Raw genomic sequence first — 20,754 nt, 5'->3', positions numbered from 1 at the left:
TGTTGAGCTACACCTAAATCCCAGCAGCGATGTACATCTGCAAACGTTTTGGTGCATATCCAGCTCTCTGGCCAGGTGTCAACGGACGGAGGGGCAGGGGCGAAGAGAGGAACCATGCCACCTGAAGGCCTTGGGGACCAGTTTATCTGTTGTCAAGATGCACTATTATATGATAGAACTGATGCCTACTATCACTCTGCAGCATCCTTGAGGGGTCTGAGCAAGGCACGGCGTGAACATAACAGTAAGCAGATCACGGTGCTGCGGACTGAGACCACTGGCCGGTTTCCACTCTAACAGAGAGTCCCCGAGATTATCCCTCCAAACCCATCTCATCCTCTGGATTATTTCCTAAGGATAAATTCCTAGGAGCTAAATGGCTAGATTAGACTTTTGGTTCTAAGTATACTTTAGAATGTTTGTACTAATTTGGTGGGTAAAATAAACAGCGTATTTTTAAAGTGCCCATTTACCCGCACCTTGACCACCCATGGGTATTCTACTTCGAGTGGTTACACCGACTCACAACTTCAAATGGCAGCTGACTACTCAAATCTCCTTAGCTGATAAAATCTATGAGTGATTACGGGCAATCTCTTCAAATAAATACTGATACCAACTTTGTAATTTAACATGGCATTGCATTAAATAATGAGACATTTAATGTGTACTTATTGGATATATTCATTTGATTATTTGATTTCTGAATCTACATGCGATTATTACAGACAATATCCCTGATGACGTCTCTTCATGTCCTGTGCTCTTTGATAGACTGCCTTGTCCTTTGACCATTACATATGTATTTACATTATGCCACATGGTTGATAATGTTCCCCTCAGTGTGTCACTACATTAGGCTATTTTTTTTTACTATGAAAGTTTTATATTTTTAAATAAATCTGTAAACTCATTCCTCTGTGGTTTCAAGCCGTAATGGTATCAGCTATGTCAGCAAATACAGAATATTGAAGCAGTGCTTACTGGGGGGCATTGAACCTAACCAGGGGACCAGGGAAGGCTTTCTAGACTCCAGAATCCCGACGGACTGAGGGTTCTCAGTCTTGAGATTTAACTGCAATTGTCTCTACCTGGTAAAATATATTCCTCCATCATTTTCATTTTCAAATGCCCTGGCTATTCTTGGCCCTTTGTTCTCCCACATAAACTTAAGGCTCCCTGTATCAGGTTCCACAGAGAATCCCGTTGGGATTTTTACTGGGATCCTATTAACCCGACAGCTCTATTTTTGGAGGGATTAAAAATGAACTTCCTTATCCATAAACATGGTATAGCTCTCATTAAATCAGGTCTTCTTTAATGTCTTTTAAAAGTTTTATAATTCTCTCTAGGATGTGTCCTGTACATGGTCTGTTAGATTATTCCCAGGTACTTAATATTTTTTAATGCTATAGTAAATGGTATCTTCCCCCTTTTTTGTGTGGAATTTTAAACATTTTTTACTGATTTATAGAAATAAGACTGATTTTTGTGTATTTATTTTATGTCCAGCAACCTAGCTAAATTCTTATTACATCAAATAATTTGTAGATACTTCCAGGTATTCTACACAATCATAATCTGAGAACAGTTTTATTTGCTATTTCTTTTTAGATTTTTTTATTGAGGTATCATCTACATATCATAAAATCTACTCCTTTTAAGTGCATGTTTGAATGGTTTTCTGAAAGTTTAGTGAGTCGTGGAACCACCATAACAGTCTGGCTTTAGAACATGCTCACCTCTTTTTTCCCATGTCTCACACCTTTTCCTTTTTTTAAAAGATTTCATTTATTTATTTGAGACAGAAAGAGAGAGAGAGGGAGAGCACAGAGGGAGAGAGAGAAGCAAACTCCCCGCTGAGCAGGGAGCCCAACGTGAAACTCAATCCTAGGACCCCGAGATCATGACCGGAGCCAAAGGCAGATGCTTAACCAACCGAGCCACCCAGGCGCCCCTCTTATACCTTTTTCTTTTCTTCTTTTTCTCCTTCCCTCCTTTCCTCCCTCCCTGCTTCCCTGGCTTCTTCCAAATGGAACCTCGGGTCTCTTCCAGAACAAAAGCATACACCTTGAGAGAGGTCGAAAAGTCTGTAAGCCCCAAGGGTTTCTGCTTCAACCAACGTGCACTGTTTTCTCATTTGCTACTTTCTCTGAGAGAGAGATAGAGGAAAAGACCACAGGAGGCTGCGCGTTCTGATCCATGCATCCTTTATTCCATGACCGACTGCTGTGCCGTATCCAAGCACAGCACACAAACTGGAATCAACCGCAATCCCGCTGTACAACAATCTGAGGCTTACAGTACATTTAAGGCTTTTAAATTTGAAAAGAAAAATTAAAATAAAACCAAAGAAATCCCCCGACCCCAGACCCCCGCCCAAGATGAGTCGTGTAGCAATGGTGAAGCATCGGACGTGCCTGATGCTTACTTGGTGCAACTCCAGTGTCAAAACCCAAAGAAGTCTTAAACTAAAAAGATTAGTTTAATGAAATTTTCATTACATAAATTCTTCAAAGCATAAACTTGTAATTTTTTTTTGTCTTGGAAATGTTATAAAATTTTTTTCGATAGCAAAACATAGGAATAAAAACATATTAACAAAATGTATTCAATCATTTACATTACAAACAAGGGATCTGCAGTTCATTGTGGTAGCCTGACAAAAGAAAAGTACCCATTAAGAATCTATGCACAATGTGATTGCAAATATGTACAGTACTTTAAAAAAGCCTACAAGGAGGACTTCACAGAAGGAAAGTTGCCTAGGCTCTTTGTTAGACCAACCAGACAATCAAAATATTAAAACTCTGTTGACTAGTAATAAATTTACACTTAAAAAAACCCCAGTTTCCTTTTAAGAATATTCCAGTTATATTTATATGGTTCCAGTTGATAAAGCTGTTCATGATAGTTCCAGTAAATTACCCTTCCACTGATTTGTTTGTTGGGGTGGCGGGGGGGGAGATCGGCATGGTCACGAAACTTAACAAAGGAATTTTCATCACCCTAGTGTCCCGGTTACACGATCACGGCTTCACAAATGGATCGAACCCATGAATCCAGAAGCTGAAAAAGAGCTGCATATCAAGTACTGAGAACATTGGTGGAGAGAGGGCTGAGTCCTGCAGGAATGAATCGTCAGCCGTGGGTACGGCCAAGCAACCAATGTGAGCATCGTCTACACAGCACGGGGCAAACCGACCGTGCCCGCGCCCAGCTCTCGTCCCCATTCCCGCCAGGCAATGATGCTGGGCGTCACCACCTTTCGGTGCCGCGTGCTGTGAGGAGCAGAACGACCTCGAGGGACAGAAGACGGGGACTTGCTCAGGTCTCTGATCAGAACACTGAGAGGCGGGTACCTCCTCCGGGTGATCCTGCCATGACCGCTTTCCAGTTCGAGCATGTGCAAAACAGAGGACTTGTGTGTTCACAGTTAAGTGAGGTAAAATCACGGTGTCTCCTTCAGGAATTCGGCAGTTCGTGGGATATGAACTGTTTTAGTCTTTCTAGGTATTGTGCGTAAAGCTCTATGTCATTGTGCCCAGCCCCTTCAACCCACAGGGGCTCCACGGCACGGGGACAGCGCTCGTACATGGCCAGGCCATGGGAGAAATCGATGACCTCATCTTCTGTACCGTGAATGACCAGCACAGGCGAGGTGACTTTAGAGATCTTGTCGATGCTGCAGAACAGAACAGGGGCAGGGGGAGAGAGGGCTCCATTAGTGATGCCCATGGACAGTGCACGTCGCATCTGATGTACCTGATGCTAACACCGGGGGGGGGGGTTTCCCTCATTTTTCTAGTGATTCTTTTTTTTTTTCTAAATAAACTTTTCATTTGGGGGGATAATTTTGGCTTTACAAGAAAGGTGCAAAGATAACAGAAATCCCGTTGGCCCCGAGCCCGTCTCCCGTAAGGCTAACACCGCACGTGCCAGGACATGTCTGTCAAAGCCAAGAAACCAATGTCAAGGCGCCACCATGAACAAAACCCCACACTTTGCCTGGATTTTGTTAGTTTTCCCCCGGATGCCTTTTCTCTGTTCCAGGATCCGGTCAAGAACACCACGCTGCATCTGGCCATTGCGCGCTCGTTAAAATATGTTATTAAAAACAGAACTCCTAAAGGCCACCAGGCTAACAATCCAGTAGCTAATATTTCTCATATATTCATATTTTTGAGAGAGGATTTAAAAAAAAAAAATAAACAAACAGGCCAGAACTCGACATGTCCGACAGAGCGTCTCTTCTGAAAGCTTGAACAGCTAATCCTCGGCTGCCCGCGTTTGCAGTCTTCTTGGCAAGACGACTTCAGAATCGACTCAAAAGATCCTCAAAACCCCATCTCATAAATGCTTATGCCTCGTTTTTTTTTTTTTTTTGGTAAAAACTGTAGTACTTCGCTTGAAAACATAATACAATGCCTAGCTTGGAGTCTGAGTGATCTCGGATTGTTTATGAGAACGGAATCTACCCTCAAAGGATGAATATTTGAGGATCTTCAAAAGAATGTGCTGCAGGCTCTGAAAACATTTCCCAAAGAGGAATTCCAGACGTAAGCCTTGTTGGCAGGGCGTGCAGGCGACTTCCCCCACGGAGGGGACCGCCGTTTAACCTACGGACACAGCAAGACGGGCGGATCTGGCCACCTGTCCTGGCACCCGAAGCCCCCCACCGGTGACTTTTCTTTCTGTGTCTGATCCCGGCCAAAGCTACAAAAGGATACCGACTGCAACTAGCTGCAGGGACCCTGCTGCTCACAGGAACGACTAACACTGATGAAATAATTTCGACAGCCAGGTGCTCTGTGCTTTCCATACAAAAAAACCTCACTGAGTCTCCAGCAGGACACCAGGAGCAGGACAGCCCCGGCTCCGGGCAAGCGAGGAGGGCACCAAAGCCAGTGAGGACGAATACCGCCGGCCTGAGCTTGGGCAGGTAACAGCGCCCTCGCATCAAGGGCACCGCCCAGAGACCTACAGACAACTGTCACAGAACCTTGATCAGCAGCTCGCGACACCACCCACCACTTCGGGACACCCAAGGGAGATGGCAAAACCCCACCGGGCTGTGGGATTTGCCAAGATCAGAGCCTTGGGTGGCGGCATATGCAATGTCCCAGATTAGCAGTCGTGTTTAGAAACCCGTTTTTCTCCGGTTTCATGTTAACGAGACTTCTTCTTCTGAGAATGTGGGAGTCCAATTATATTCCATTAAAAAGATGCGTACCAGCAGAACGGGCCTGGGGCTGTGCTCCGTGCTGCACAATTTAGTAGGAGAATCTCTACAGCCTGAGGGTGCATCTCAAGCTAAATGTCAGCGTTTGAGTCTAAATGGAAAGCAGGTAAAGGAAAAGAAGCTACAAACCACAGTGATCAGGGCTCCTCTTGCGTTGTTGGTAATATTGAAAGGAAGTGGGAAATGCCTTCCTCCAAAGAGAGGAACACAAACGGAGACAATTCTGACCCTCGGCAGCAACGGGCCCCATAACAGAACGTCTACTGAATTCAATTAACGATGAGGGTCCGGGTGACTGTGGTTCGAGGAGCTACCGTATTAACGCTCCAGGGCACCGGTGGGAGGGATGGCCTTCGGGGCAGTGTCCACACCCCTACCTTAATTCCAGCACACTGCTTACCTCGGTCAGCCTCAGCACCCTAATCTCTAAAATGAGGACTCTATGACTTGACCCACTTCTCCCGGCCGCTGGGAAGCCTATGGTAGGGGTGAGGTGAGGAGCAGGGGGAGCTGTTGCAACGCCTGGTGGATCAGACAGACCCAGGGAAGACCGGTTGCTGGTTGACTCTTAATTAATAAGCTGCGGTTAGTTGCCATGGCTGTATTTTAAGGTGTATGCTAATTTAAGAGTCAGGAAACAACCTAGGCGTTTTGTTGCCATGGTAACGCCTAGCATCCCTCCCACAAACATGCTAAACATCTCCCTTTCCACAAACTGGCCTCTCATTACCCGTTCGGCACAAACATGGCCACATCTGAGCTGCATGTTTGCCCCGCCATGCCAGCAGGAATTCGCCACTAGGTCAACCCTCTCCTGAAGCTGGAGTCTGCCCTGAGTGCCGGGAACAACTGCACGGAACTGAAGTTCACCCAACGTGCCAACAGAAGGCCTCTTGCTGTTGCAAGACAGGCTGTGCGGCAGATGTTGACGTAACCAAGCGATGCTTGCTCCCCTCGAGCGACAGCAGAATGACAGCCAGGAGGGGGTCAATCAAAATCCTGAGACAGGGCTTTACTCCTGTGGGGGCGTTTCCTACAAAATGGCAACACGAGCCGGCCAGTCCTGCCCTAACGGCCTCAGACTTGCTTTAGCCACGCACGATGGGAAAAGTTTAGGGGGCAAATCGTTTTTATGGAAAACACTGTCCTCAACTCGGATTTTAAGAAAAGAAGAAGAAAAAAAAAAACAAGTAAAATTTTCAAACGGAGGTATTCAAGAAACCACTAGCTCACTGCTCTGGCATTTAGAGCATGGTGATGACCCAGTTCCCTTCCTTCCGTCAGCGGGATGAGCAAAGAGCAGGGCCGGGCCGGGAGGATCCAGCCGTGGGCTCCCATCCACGTGCTTCCACAGGCAAGGAGGCCCGTGGGAGGAGCTGGGGAGCAGGCTGGAACGAAGGGCTCCCAGGGCTGTGTTCCCTGATCCTAGGATGGTGGCCTGTCACCAAAGCACAGAAGGTCTGGCCTGCAGCTCACCTCCCCTTCCGCCCTCACCTGCACGGTCTCATCGAAGGAGGAGGAGGTTCTAAAACTGAGCACGTCTGCAGCTTTGTGTGCGTGTGCAGACCGCTAAGTGCCTCATCATGCATTTTGCATGTAGCTCTCCGCAACTCCACCATACACGCCCATCTGCGTGAACGTGCGAATCTGGAACGGTACTTTTTTTCAGGATACGTGTGGGCACTTTTGTTTTCATCTTGCACATACAACCGAGTCCATTAACCCTGGATGTCAGCACGAGCAAGGTCCTCACACGTCATCCAGGAGAGCTCTACAGATGAGTCAGGCCCGGAGGACCAAGTCTCTGGCTGGTGTCACCATCACCTCCCCGAGGTGCCCAGCACAGGGTCTGACGCGTGGCTGCATTCAGGAAAGACTGATCAGTGGCCCGCCATTCACAGTGGCATCTGAGCCCGGGTCACTGGGCGCCCTGGCACCTGCTGCACACGTGTGAGCTTACCTGGGGAAAGCGTCGAAGCAGTACGTTTTCCTGGTGTCCGGGAAAGCCACGCGCAGCCCCGACATCAGAGGCGAGTGGAGAATGACGGCGGCACACTCATACCTCGAGGCCAGGTCTACCGTGGGGACGGTCCCGATGCTTTGGCCATACAGGATGATGTTCTCGGGACTCACGCCGTACCTGGACAGAAATCAGGGGGTGCTCACCGTTAGCTAACGGCCGGAAGACAGAAGGGAGACAAAACCGTAATAGCTTAAACTCCCCAAACCCCCACAGCTCCTGGTTTAAAGAGACATCATCACACTTGTACACCTGAGCTTAGAATCAGCGTGAACTTCACACAGACACGCCAGGGGCCCGTCTCAGGATGAAGTGACTGGGATTCTGTCTTCCACATTTTGTGAAAATAACGAACGTGGCACGTTTGGGGGTGGGAGTTAAGAAACAGATGCGTCCTAAGTCCCCTTTCCCAGTTCCAGAGCCCTCTCGTTTCCTACCCTCCCCTCTTCAGAGTTTCTCTGATAATCACCAATTTCCATATTTCTGAAGTAAAAGCAAAAGCACGTCTAGCCAATTGTACTAGTTTTATGAAGAGCCCTTCAAGTGAGGTTTTAATAAAACATTAAAGGTACGAACATTTATCAGACAAAGGTCCTGAGAGACGATTAATTTGAAGACAAATCTAGTGTCTTCAGCCTCTCCTTGGGACTAAACCCGTCGGAGCCTTCCTGAGTGGTCTCCCGAGCCACTGCCTCTGGGCGTTTAGTCGGTGCCTGCCGTGTACACAGGCCGCAGCTCTGGTCAGCGGACTGCGAGCAGAATGACGCATGTGCAGCTTCAGAGAGAAGGGTGTGCTCTCCCCCTGCTCTCCCCCTCCTCTGGGCGGGAAGCCGACAGACGTCATGGGGTGGGGGGGGTCCTGGCCCACGCGGAGGAATGCAGCGAAGGTGAAGACATCAGACAAGGTCCAGGGTGAGCCAGGACACGGGAAGGGAGCTCCATCACACCGCTGTGGGCGTACAAACCGGTACGAGCACCTGGGAAAATCATCCCATATCATCCCGGTAAAGCTGCAGCCCATGATTGACAATTTTGCTTTTTGGCATAAGAACCTACCGTTGCTCCCAGGGCCACGTGAAGTTCGCTCTGATAACGGCCTTCAGTGACAGGAACCAGCAGCCAAGAACGGAGGGAATGGCAGGATTTCAACCCGGCTTTCTCCCCCCAGCTTCCCGAAATGCCACAGGAAAACGGGGGTTCTTAAGAAGGAGTTCAGGGAGGGACGGGCTCTTTCTGGAGGGGACACACTGCGTTCACGGAGAGCCAGCATCGGAGCTGCGCCACGGGGGGCAGCCAGGACTCGAAGACACGGGGGATCAGGAGAACTCTCTCCCCGAGCAGGGTCAGGTGCACACGGCACGGCTCGGGAAAGCGCTGGAGAGTGAGGAGCAGGTGCAGAGTCCAGGGCGCGGCTCAGGGGGGTGCATCTGGGAGCAGCGTGAATGTGCTAAGGGTCAGGGCTTGTCCTGGAGATGAGGAGGGACACGGGAGCCAAGGGCAAGGTGACAGGAACAAAGTTAATGCTCTGAGAAGAATCACCTTTCCGCGACATGCAGGAAGGACAACAGAAGCGTGCCAAGGGGCAGGGAGATAGACAAGGGATTATTAAGAATCATACACGGGGCGCCTGGTTGCCTCAGTGGGTTAAGCATCTGCCTTCGGCTCAGGTCATGATCCAGGGTCCTGGGATCGAGCCCCGTGTCGGGCTCCCTGCTCAGTGGGGAGCCTGCTTCTCCCTCTGACCCTCTCCCTCTCTCTCAAATAAACAAATAAAATCCTTAAAAAAGAATCATACAGGCAAGATGAAACAGAAGATACGATAAATTTTAAAAAACAAACAGAAGAAAGAGATGCTCCATCCTCCTGCAGACACAGGTGCTCAGAACCCGGATCTGCTCTCTCTTTCTAGAGGGACGTGTCTGTGCGGCCCCAGCCCCTGGAACTTAGCACCACCCAATGCAACTGTGCCTTTGGAAGAGTGTCCCGGGATGAAGGTCTCGGGGGTCCTTGCCTGGGGCAGGAGCAGTTGGAAGGGCAGGTTATTATAAAATGGTCAGCAGAAAGGATTTTGAGGGAGAGATCTGAGCAAGGAATAGGTGGCCACCGCAACCTGGACCCCAAATCCCGAGGTCTGAGAGCCCCCAGTGAGGCCGGAACGACGAGGGACCCAGAGAGGGGCACCTGGAGTCAGCAGACCGCCGCACAGGAAAATGCCCTCCGCTGAGGGAAGCCATCCCAGCTCCCTCCCCTTCCATCATGGACGGGGAGGCCCATCCCAGCAGCAGTTTTCAACCCAGGGCTCAGGGACCCTTGAGGGGAGCAGAGGTAAGACTGGGGTCTCCTCCTCCCTCTACAACTTTCATTAGATCCCTAAAGTTGTCTTTGACCCCCCAAAGCACAAGGGCCATCGGCTACTTCACAGAATGGGGAGGTGGGGGGAGGGAGAGAACACCCAGAGAGTGAAAAAACCCCACATCTGGAGCGTGGGTCCCCCTTTGCTATCGGTTACGAACAGATGAGGCATCAATCAAAGAAAAAGATAAGAGAAGGAGAAAACTGCAAACTAAGGGCCGAGGATGAAGAGACAATTAAGAGTCTCATGCTCTACCGACTGATGAAGAGACAATTAATACTGAAGGTAGAACACCCCGTGCAGGCCCTCCCGGTCAGTGTGGCATCACACTGGCCTCCCCCCCCGTGCCCTGATCCGCAGGCTGGGGAGAATCACACGGGATAACCTAGTGTAGCCATGAGCAAGTGTTAACTCTGCTCCATCCAGCATCCCTATGCTGTCAGGATCCTGCCTTCTACACAAGCCTCCCTGGACTTCAGGGCCCCACGGAACAAAGAAGGGAGCAATGAGCCCACACGCCAAGGGCGTGGCCTGCCCGGTGGGGCAGCCTTCTCTGCCGAGGTCCCGAATCCGTCCTCGGACACTGTGATCTTACAGAGAGGCTGGAGCTGCTTCGCAAGAAGACTTGGCTCCTAGCTTCCTGTTGGCCCGCACCCGACACCCAGTACCAACCTGTACAAATCCCAGCTTTCAGGTGCAGACTCACATCCCTGGTCACAACCAGCACTCTGAACCCCAAGCTTTCACTCGAAAACTTCACCAGGTAAAACACAAAAACACTAGCCATAAAGGGAAAACACAATTATGTCACGTTGAAGTCAAGAACTTCTGCTCATCAGAAGACCCAGTGAGAAAGTGACCGATGGGAAAGACACCTGCCACACCATACAACCAAGAGCTCACTTCTAGAATCTATAGAGAATTACTACAAAGTGAGAAAAAGACAGCCAAGCCCCCCAAAAATGGCGTTTTTACAAAACGGGCATTTTATAAAAGAAGAAATCTAAAATGGCAGGGAGGGCGGTGCAGGGGACAGCCGGCTTCATTAGGGAAAAGGGAAATGCAAATTAAAACCATCATGTGATGCCGACAAAAATTTAAAGGTGGACAGCACGGAGGGTTGACAAAGAGGTGAAGCACAGACCCTCTCCTTCCCTCCTGACAGGGCGGTAAGTGGACACAACCACTTCGGAAACGTTTGGCAACCGTCCGTGGAAGAGAAGATGCAGGAACGGGCACCTGGTGACCTGGTGATTCTACTCCCAGGCACGCACACCACAGCAAGACGCACTCACGTCCACCAAGAAACACACGCAGGACTGTGTGCGGGCATGTGTCCACACGGCCGAGGCAGCCCCGATGAACGGCGGCGGCCAGGTGGATACGGAAGCCGTGCTGGCGGGCCAAGGGGGCAGACGTGGCGGAACACACGCCCTGTGGCTCCCCCTGCAGAAACGCAAACCCACCCAGACGAAGCTGTATTGTTGGGGGATATTTAATCGGGTCATCAGCCCAGAAGGCAGAGCAGGGAAGGGAAGCCTTACAAGGACGGACAGCAGTGAGGGATGAGGGCTTGTGGAATTCGGTTTACGGGCTACGTGTGGTCATACTGTTCCTTTTACTGTCCACAAAGCTGGACGTTTACATTTTAGGGACGCTCCTATCTGGCTGATCTATTTTGCAACAACAAAAAAATACTGTTTAAAAGTTCACCAGATAGGGGCGCCTGGGTGGCTCCATCGGTGAGGCGCCTGCCTTCGGCTCAGGTTATGATCTCAGGGTCCTGGGTTCGAGTCCCCGCGTCAGGCTCCCTGCTCTGCAGGGAGTCTGCTTCTCCATCACCCTGTCCCCAACTCATGCTTGTTCTCTGACTTTCTCTCTTTCTCTCAAATAAATAAATAAAATCTTAAAAAAAAGTTCACCAGGTAGTTTCAGATATGGAGCCAGCCCTCACAAAGACTGTTACAACTCATGGTAGATTTTGTGCTAAAAATAAAGCTCATAAGCAAACATGAGGCCATTAAAATTATGTCTCATAAAGACAGTGTGAGAAGAACTCATGCTACCACGTTCAGTAAAAAGCACTCTACAAAATCAGGTCACAATTACCTTCCTTGGAACAAAAGCTATAAATGGAAAAGGGACCTGAAATCAATATACTAAAATGGGAGTGATGCTTACCTTCATTCAGGTAGTGAGACTTTTCATTTCCTTCTTTACTTTTTTAAAGTCATCTCTACGCCCAACGTGGGGCTTGAACTCACAACCCCAAGATCAAGAGTCACAGGTTCCACCATCTGAGACAGCAGGTAGCCCTCATTTCTAATCTCTAATTTCCTTTAATTATTAGGTACTGACTTGTTTAAAACAATCAATGATGGAAGCAATACTGTCAGGTCTTTCTGCAAAGGGTTGGTAAGCATTCCGCTCAGTGCCAGGGCTCCTGTGCTGGAAGGGGCTTTGCAAACTGTAGAGCGCTGGTCCAATGTTCATGTCGGTGAGTATTATGTTCGGGACTTTCCTACTGGTTTTTCCTGTCTTTACTGACCATGTGACAACAAATGAGGAGCCGGGGAAGGGGCCGGGTGAGGAGACAAGTACTTCTTTGAAGGTATCAAAGATTTTCGGTGGCACATGTAAGGCGTCCCTGTTGCCCTTTGCGGAGGAGGACGCTAAATTGTGTCCTTTTCACCGTACCACCATGGGTTCTCTTTTTGGTAGAATAAAGGTACAAGATTGGTAACTTCTATACCAATGGTTCCAAACTGAGAAGTATCTGAATTTCTTGGGAATTAAAAAAAAAAAATGTAAATTCCCTTACTGAGAAATTTTCCATACATAGAAATTCCAGTGGGTTTGTGGATTCCTAGACTACACACTGATGGATATGGAGTAAAAAGGGTAGGATCAGACCCTAAAGCCCCTTTAGGTCCCAAGTTAAATAAAAAGACGGAACACAGCGCCAGTAAACAGAATCTACTTACGGAGCCCGTGTGAAACACAGGGCATTCTAAGATCGTAAACGGCAGGATCAAGTGAAAAGCATTCGTTCAAAAACATCACCAATCCCCAAGTCCTACACCTCCATCCTAAAATGAAGCATTCATGCAGCCCTCCCACCCGGAACCGACGGTTTTGGGGCGGGCAGAAGCAACAGAGGCTCAGAACCAGGCAAGCTGCGGGTCCTCGCAGGTGGGAAGGCAAGGGCGGACCCAGTCCCGGGGGCTGGGCGGGCGGCGGCCTCAGCAAGGCTGTGTGTGTGTGGGCTGCGGGTAGGACAGGGAAGCCAAATACACACAAGCAAGCCCGGGCACAGACGGGCGGCAGGGCCTCCACCACCAGAGCTGGAGGGAGCTCCGTGCAGAGGTCCGGACTCACGGGGCCGGGGGGGGATCTGCGTAGCAGGTGCAGAGAGGGCTGGAAATGGCCCGTGCAGGGACAGACGCGAGGCCGAGCGAGTCCGAGTCAGGGAGAACAGGGGCGCCAGCTCACAGGACACCTGATGGCACCGAGCCACGGGGGCAAAGGCTGGGTGGGCTCTGATAAAAACCCAAGGGAAACTCGGCCCTCGCACCTGGTGACGGAGGCCGCTAGGGGTCGGGACGGCGTCACTCCCTCCCACGGTGTGAAGACCCAAGCGAGCGGGCGTCCGGGGAAGGTGCGGGGTGGGCCTTCACGCCCTTCCTAGCACGCCTGCGACTTCCTCTCCCCTCCTTCCTTCTGCTCCTCCTGGCCCACCTCGCGGGGCCCCGTCCCGTCCGGCAGGCACCTCTCCTCTCTCCTCCCGTGTGCTCCCCTGGGGGCCTTGCCCAGCGCCAGAGCCCAGCAGAGCACCTGCCATACAGGAAAGGGTGCCATGACCCTCCGCGCGCCGAGGACGCGGCCGGCGGGGGCTTCTAACCTGAGTTCTTGCACTGACCCTCAGCTCAGCCCGGCCCTTTCTACGGGCATTTCTCCCCGACGGGCCCCCATCGCTTCACACTCACCGCTGCCCACACCGGACGCGTGGTCCTCCCTCCCCAACGCTTTCCCTCTCCCCCCATTGCCAGAGCCTTCACTGCTCGGGCTCAGGCTTCGGGATGAGGGCGGATTTCTCAGGCCTCTCTCCCCCCTGCTCCTCACAAACTCTTGTCACTAAGTCCTGCCCTTTCTGCCTCTGAGACGTTTGCCGGACGACGGCGTTCCTGACCCCACGGCTCTGTGGTGGCTTCCTGTGCTAGATCCAACAGGATAACTGCCCGTCAGTCCGGCACATGAACGAGCATGAACATCACCACAGGCACCCACGGTATGTGGCTCACAGGTCTTTCTGGAAGGCTCGCTGCCACTGCCTCTACCTACCCCCGTGAGGCTCACAGGGCCCAGAGGGCCCCTGACCGCTGAAACCACCCACTGTCCTGCCCCATCCTCGGGGTTTGTGCGTCTCGTGCTACGGCTGGGGAGGAGGCAGGTGTCCTAGTTCCCGACGGCTGACCTGGCTCCCATCCTGCACGCACTTGCTCATCGCTGAGCCTGGGAACCCCCAGGCCTGGCCACCCCCACTGCTGACCCCTCTTCTCTCTCGGGCCCACCTTTGGCCCGATTCCATCATCGGAGCTGCCACACGACGACATTCCATCCCCATGGGAGGCAACCCCCTTCTCACCTAAACAAAGAGAGACAGATGGGGCGCGCCCAGCTGGCTCAGTCCGTGGAGCAGGCGACTCTTAATCTCAGGGTTGTGAGTTTGAGCCCCATGCTGGGCGTAGACATTACTTAAAAATAAAATCTTAAAAAAAATAAAAGAGAGACAGAGAGAAAAGAAGAAACCTGTGTCATGTTGCTTTGCTAATCACACCCCTTCGGCAAACCACTATCCTTGGGGTAAAAGTCCACATACTCACATCTACCTCCACAACCTGGCCCCACCTCACTATTACAACCTTTTATTTTCTCTCCAAATGAACCTTCTCCTGCAGTTAGACTCCTTACTGTATCATCAACAGCCCCTGCCTAGAAGACTCTGGGGTCCCACCTGCTTCACACACGCCTCCTGAACACCGGTCTGCTGGGGTCCTTTCCCTCCTGACCACTCACCCGAGGACGCAGCGGCGTGATGGTGTGTGACGGTGTGTGCAATCAACCACGATGACACTGTAAGCCCCACACGGGGGGAGGCAAACAGTACCCACGCTCAGGGCACCCCCGCGGGTCCCTCAGAGGTATTTCTCCCTTTGAATGGAAACGTGACTCAGCCAAAGGCTGTTTTCCGACCAATCCCAACTGAATTCCATATATAAGTATCATTCCAACGGCTAGATAATGCCCTCGAAGCTCAGCATCTTCTTGAGGATCTGGGTAGGAGCTTCTGGAATCTCCTGTCTGCAAACTAGCAGAGATGAGTCGGTCCATCAAGGATCACAAGACTTAGTGAGCACCGTTTCTTAGGCGTGAGGTTAGGTTTACTTAAGACACAATGCAGGAAACGCAAGCCTCCCACATTTTGCCAGGGGAGAGCCACGGCCCCGAATAACCACACCCCGGAAACCTACAATCCACTGCCCCCCACCTCTCCAAGTGTCTACTACCTTGCTGCATCACAAGCGACGTCAGGTTCAGGCTGGCCACCCCCAGAGAAGGTCTCTGCTCCCGTCGGCACCCAGGACGTGTCCCCGGAGCCCCCACAGCCCGGGGCGAGCCAGCAGCACAGGAGGCAAGAGCCCGCGCTGGGAGAGCGTGTCCTGTGGGAACCATCCCTTCGCTGATAACGTGAAACCAGTTTGTTTTCCTTTTAACGTAAGGCTTTCTTTTCTGTCTACAAACGCGAAGCAGCAGAGCCTCCCCAAGACACTGCATCCTGTTTAAGTTAATGGACCCTGACTTTGCCCTGTGTCGAGAGCATTTCCATTTATCTTCACAAGAAGCGTGCTTGGCACAGTTCCACGGACTTTGAAGTTGATATTTTAAATATTTCAGAGCTAGAATTCCTGGTGGAAATGTCTTGAGACGTAGGACAAAGATAAATACACAGTAACGTGAATGTTAATGGAAGGATGAGATGAGGGATGCTGAGAAACCCCAATAAACTTTAGGGCAAAGCCTCAGAGTGAAAGGCTCGCCCGTGCAGGGGAAGGAGGTGCGTAAGCAGGACCCGCCAAAAACCACAGGCACAGAAAATGGGAAACCAAACTTACTTTCTGTGGCCAAAGCTTAACACATGTGCGTCTTATATTTTAACTATGAGGAAGATGAAAAAAGCATCAATCACCCAAAACATGCTTATTTTCCCTTTTTAAAAATACACCTGTGTAGGTTTAGACTTTTTTTTTTTTTAATGTTATACGTGATGTTTCACAAACAGATTTCTATCGGTCATTAATTCCAATGGTGGAGAGCAAAGGAAACACATTTTAAAGTATCCATTGCATTAGTGCTGTTTGAGAAAATTAAGAATCTTAAAGGTTGGTGATGTCAATGGTGTATTTGTTTCTTTTCTTCTGATCAAGAGAATTTGGTTAAAAGAGATATTTATAAACAAGATAATTATAACCTCTGGAAGTTTTACTACCCTGAGCATGTTCAAGGTATTTTCTCAACACTGGTTATAAAATAAAATGTGCCAAATGCAACATTAAAAGTGGCCTCATTCACTTGAAGTAACAGTGAATTGGGGTTCGGAAACAGAAACAGAAACAATGTGCTCCCGGGTTATGAGTCTTTGGGGAAATAAAGAACAAAATGTGATTCAAACCAAGAAAGCACACAAAAACCAAGTCGAAGTTCAGGTCACATGAGTAACATGGTCAGTAGGTTTATCAGAGCACAGGGAAGGAACGATCAAAACGGGGACGGGCGTGGTGGGGGGGGTCAGGACTCACCGAAGGGGAGCGGAAGGAAGGAGGGGACAGAGCCTGGCCGGCGGGGCGAGGGGTCACTTCCAGAAGCAGAGGGACGCCAAAGGAGGTGCCGTCCAGGACAGCAGGGTCAGGGAACATGCAGGAGATCCTAGGAGGGCACTCAGGGACAACGGGACGGAAGCAGCCCCGGTGGGACCGAAGTGTTGGGAGTCGCTCTGATCAGATGCGTCCGCGGCAAGTCGTGGGGGGCCGGGGGGGGGGCAGACCGGAAGACAGTCCTACAGCTAAGGCTTGGGAAGATGGGCACAAATAGGGAAACTGGGAAGGAGACCATGGGCGTGTGGAATTTTGTTTGTTTCATTAGAAAATGCAGGGAAGATACAGGCTCAAGTAATTGTGGAGCATCTCAGGAAGGCATTGACTCTCCTGGTCATTGTAAGAAAAATCTTCCTGGGGCGCCCGGCTGGCTCAGTCAGTGGAACAGTGCCACTCTTGATCTCGGGGTCGTGAGTTTGAGCCCCACGCTGGGCGTAGAGATCACTTAAAAACAAAATCTTAAAAAAAAAAAAAGAAAAAGAAAAAAAAAAAGAAAAATCTTCCTGAAATTGCTTTGATGTCTATGCTAGACAGACCAGGCCCTGGGCACTCCTCACCCTCCCTCCTGCCAGGGCTCAGAGGAAGCAGAGCAGGGGAGAGGCGGGGGCCCGGAAGAGCCATCCGGGCCAGGGGCAACGGGGGCACAGCTCAAAGCCGAGGTTCTGGGTGGGACCAAACAGCCCTGGACCCGTGGAGATGGAGAGACCCAAGGTGAAACCTGTAGACACAAAGATAACATGTCCTTTTCTTGAATGGACCATGACGATGACACAGGGTGGGGGACACCAAGGGCATTCCAGGAAAACACACCTTACAAGCACTCACTCACAGACCTCCAAACATAGCAAGACGTGTGTTCCCTGGCATCCCCCTTCCGGTATGACCTTTCTCCTACGTGGGATGTTTGAAATTGCCTTCCAAGTGGGGCCGCAGGGAAAGACTCTGTGTCCGGCCCAAACCCACCCTCAAGACAACTTCGTTCTTTCTGACATTCGAGACTGTTCTCTGCTCCTGCAGCACTGTCTCGGTGTCACGGCAAAAATAAACAAGACCCAGCGTGACTTAATTTTAATTAAGAAAAAAAAATTACTTTTCAGAGGAAAAGACAGAGTCCTAAAGAATATAAAATCAACTCTTTAGATCTGTTACAATAAAAATGGAATAATTTGCTTGAACTTGTTTGAGAATTGTGCTAATGATAACTGAGATGCTTCTGGCATTTTCTGATTATCTACCATGTTGGAAAGACCCGAAAATACTGCCCCACCCCCCCCCCCCGCTGCATAAATACCTGGAAATGGTTAGAATACCACCTACTCTACTTTTTTGAGGGCATTACATGAGCGGGCTTAGGTAAAACATCTAGCAGAGGCATATGACCAAAAAATCCATTTAATAAATAGCACTTCTGTTCCACCAAATACAAATACAGACACTTGGCCAAATAAAGCCTTACGGGATCTGCCTATTCCATATCCAAGAAACACAGCCGAAAGGAAAGTAGATATCTCATGAAATCTCTGTGATGGGGAGAAACTTAAAAAATCTAATTTCAGAGGTGCCTGTGTGGCCCCGTCTGTGAAGCGTCTGCCTTCAGCTCAGGTCATGATCTCGGAGTCCTGGATCGAGTCCCACGTTGCGCTCCCTGCTCAGAAGGGAGTCTGCTTCTCCCTCTGACCCTCCTCCCTCTCGTGCTCTCTCTCAAATGAATAAATAAAATCTTAAAAAAAAAAAATCGAATTTCATGATCTACCTGGTCACCAAGGCTGAAGGTTATTTCTTAAAACTGGAGTCTCAAGAATCCAATTCCTAATTATTTTATCCCACCATAAGGCGAGTTCTCACAACAGCCATAGTCCACAAGATGCGAGACCCAGGTCGATGAGTCTGCCTGGCTTGACGGTGACTTGCAAATACTGTGGATCTGGGAACGCCGCACCACAAAGGCTTTACACCCTCACTAAAACTGCCGATGTCCACCAGAGAATTCTTGGACGGTCACATCCCGGGGACGGAGCATTTCTGAGCCGCTGTGTCTTTTCAGAGCGCCCCTCCATCTCCGTGCCCTGGAGCTGGTGGTGTGAACACATGCTCAGGGTGACCACAGCGGGGACAGGCGAAGCTGGAACCTGGACAGTCAACCCACATCCTCCAGGACGCCTGTGCCCTCTTGTTGCTGAGCCTGGGGGAGGTCACCTGCGTCCCTGCCCAGAAAGGCCCTCCCTACAAGGAGGAAAGCGAAGCTGAGGGAGGGGGCCGGTGAGCCGTTCAAGTCCATGTCCTCAGGGGTGGCCTGGGTGGGGCTATGATTACCCCCGTGGAAGCTGGGCTAAAACCAGTCCTTTGTGAGCTCCTCAGTGCATGGTCATGGCCACGGGAAGGTGTGGGGCTGGCCGTCTGCACAGCGGGCTAGAAGGAAGAGCGAGGTCTGACCGCTGGCCCTGCCCTGCACCGGTGACCTGACCGCTCTGCAGCCCCCCTTGCAGGTGAGGCCCCCTTCCAGGCCTGAGGCAAGAATTAAAGGCAGTAATGAGAGAAACCCCACGGAGGACGGTCCTCCCCGCCCTGCAGGCTGTTTTCCAGTTTCCACGGCCAGACAAGGCGCGAGCAGGATCTAACGCGGCCCCAGCTCGGGCTGGGCACCAGCCGACTCTTCCTGGGGATGCCCTCCGGGGTGCTTTGCATACACCCAAAATCCAAGTCTGTTAGGTAAACACTCTCCTCGGGCGGACCTCGCAAAGAAGCCCTTTGTCCCTCCTCAGTGGCATCTTTGCTTCCTCTCTCTGGGCTCGAAACCCCTCTCTGGGCCCATCTTGTGTCCTTCCTCCTCACGTCCCTACTCTTCCTTCTGTTTCCAGAACCTTCCATCTCCCCCCGCCCCCCACCCCCCGGCCGCCGCATCCTTCTTAAGAGCATGGAAAGTCCACAGCATCAATTATGGAAATATGGCAAACCACAGGACAGGAATGGAAAGGCCCTCAGAGATCACACAGATGGATCATTCACAGATAAGGGAGCTCGAGCTTTAAGAGGTTACTCACTTAACTCAGAATTGTAATTACTAAGACAGCTGCTACCTTAGGGCCCCAGAATGTGGGCTCAACCAGGGGAAGAAAGAAGATTTCTATGAATTACAACCAAGCCAGCCCCGGAAGGGGGCAGGCCTGTCTGAACCTCGCCTTGTGACTGGTGAGTCGGCTGCGTGTTTGCCAACCTGCTCTGGCAGGAAAAGAAGGTTTTCCTTCTCTCGTGTGTAACATGGGCTCCTGCCCAACGAGGCCGGTGTGCAGCTGCTCTGTATTGTTAGTTACCGCCCCTTTTAACGCAGACATAAAGCAAGCTGGTCCACCGCCCTGGCCTGAGCATTTCAGGGGTAGTAAATGGTGCTTTCAAAGTGACGATTCGGGGCGCCTGGGTGGCTCAGCTGGTTGAGCGTCTGCCTTCGGCTCAGGTCATGATCTCAGGGTCCTGGGATCGAGCCCCGCGTCGGGCTCCCTGCTTGGTGGGAAGCCTGCCTCTCCCTCTCTCTGCCCCTCCTGCCATTCATGCTCCCTCTCTCTCTCAAATAAATAAAATCTTAAAAAAGAAAAAAAGTGAAGATTCTGTTTAATGGGAACAGTGTCCGTGGAGGGTCATGGAGAGTTCTGGAGGTGGATGGTGAGGGTGGCTGCTCAACACTGTGGATGTGCTCAACCTCACATGGTGTCCTAGAAGGGCACACTTAAACATGGTTAAAATGGTAAATTTAATGCAGGCATATTTTATCACAATAAAAAGGAAGGAAAAAAGTAAACACTCTTCTTAAATCTGACTTGTACTAATTACTCCCTGTTTGTTTATTTATTTATGTTAAGCAAGCTCCACACTCAGCTGGAGCCCAACCCGGGACTTGAACTCACGGAGGTTGAGACCTGAGCTGAGATCAAGAGTAAGACGCCTAACTGAATGAGCCACCCAGGTGCCCCCAATTATTCCCTTTGGAGAAAATCTCTGAGATTTTTATTATGGGAGTAGAAACAATAAGTAGTCATATAGAACGATAGCAAAGAGTAAAACGTGGGGTTTTTTAATTGTAAAATCTCCAAAACCCAAAGGCACTGGAATTTACCAGTAACACGGAGAAACAAGATGGCGCAGGTAGGCGCGGCCCTCCTACCACGGGCTTGGACGCAGCGAGCGGACTGTCCTATGCAGGATCTTCCCCAGA

The 20,754-nt window shown here is 50.5% G+C and overlaps 2 protein-coding genes across 2 annotated transcripts in view; both read right to left on the bottom strand.

Moving 5' to 3' along the window:
* The window catches only part of CEMIP (cell migration inducing hyaluronidase 1), a 196,156-nt gene that overhangs the window by 147,845 nt on the left and 27,557 nt on the right, over window positions 1–20,754 (bottom strand). The window lies entirely within an intron of this gene.
* The window catches only part of ABHD17C (abhydrolase domain containing 17C, depalmitoylase), a gene marked incomplete at its 5' end in the record, with an annotated part of 46,609 nt that continues 28,057 nt past the window's right edge, over window positions 2,203–20,754 (bottom strand). Inside the window, 2 exons of the mRNA XM_025892984.2 lie at window positions 2,203–3,685; window positions 7,203–7,382. Coding sequence (XP_025748769.1) covers window positions 3,466–3,685; window positions 7,203–7,382 — 400 coding nt within the window. The remainder of the gene's footprint in view (window positions 3,686–7,202; window positions 7,383–20,754) is intronic.

Source organism: Callorhinus ursinus, unplaced genomic scaffold (genome assembly GCF_003265705.2).
Source record: "Callorhinus ursinus isolate GAN/ISIS: 27379988/994484 unplaced genomic scaffold, GSC_fseal_2.0 scaffold45, whole genome shotgun sequence".
Taxonomy (NCBI): domain Eukaryota; kingdom Metazoa; phylum Chordata; class Mammalia; order Carnivora; family Otariidae; genus Callorhinus; species Callorhinus ursinus.
The sequence above is the reverse complement of the archived record's forward strand: the minus strand, read 5'-3'. Positions and strand labels throughout refer to the sequence as shown.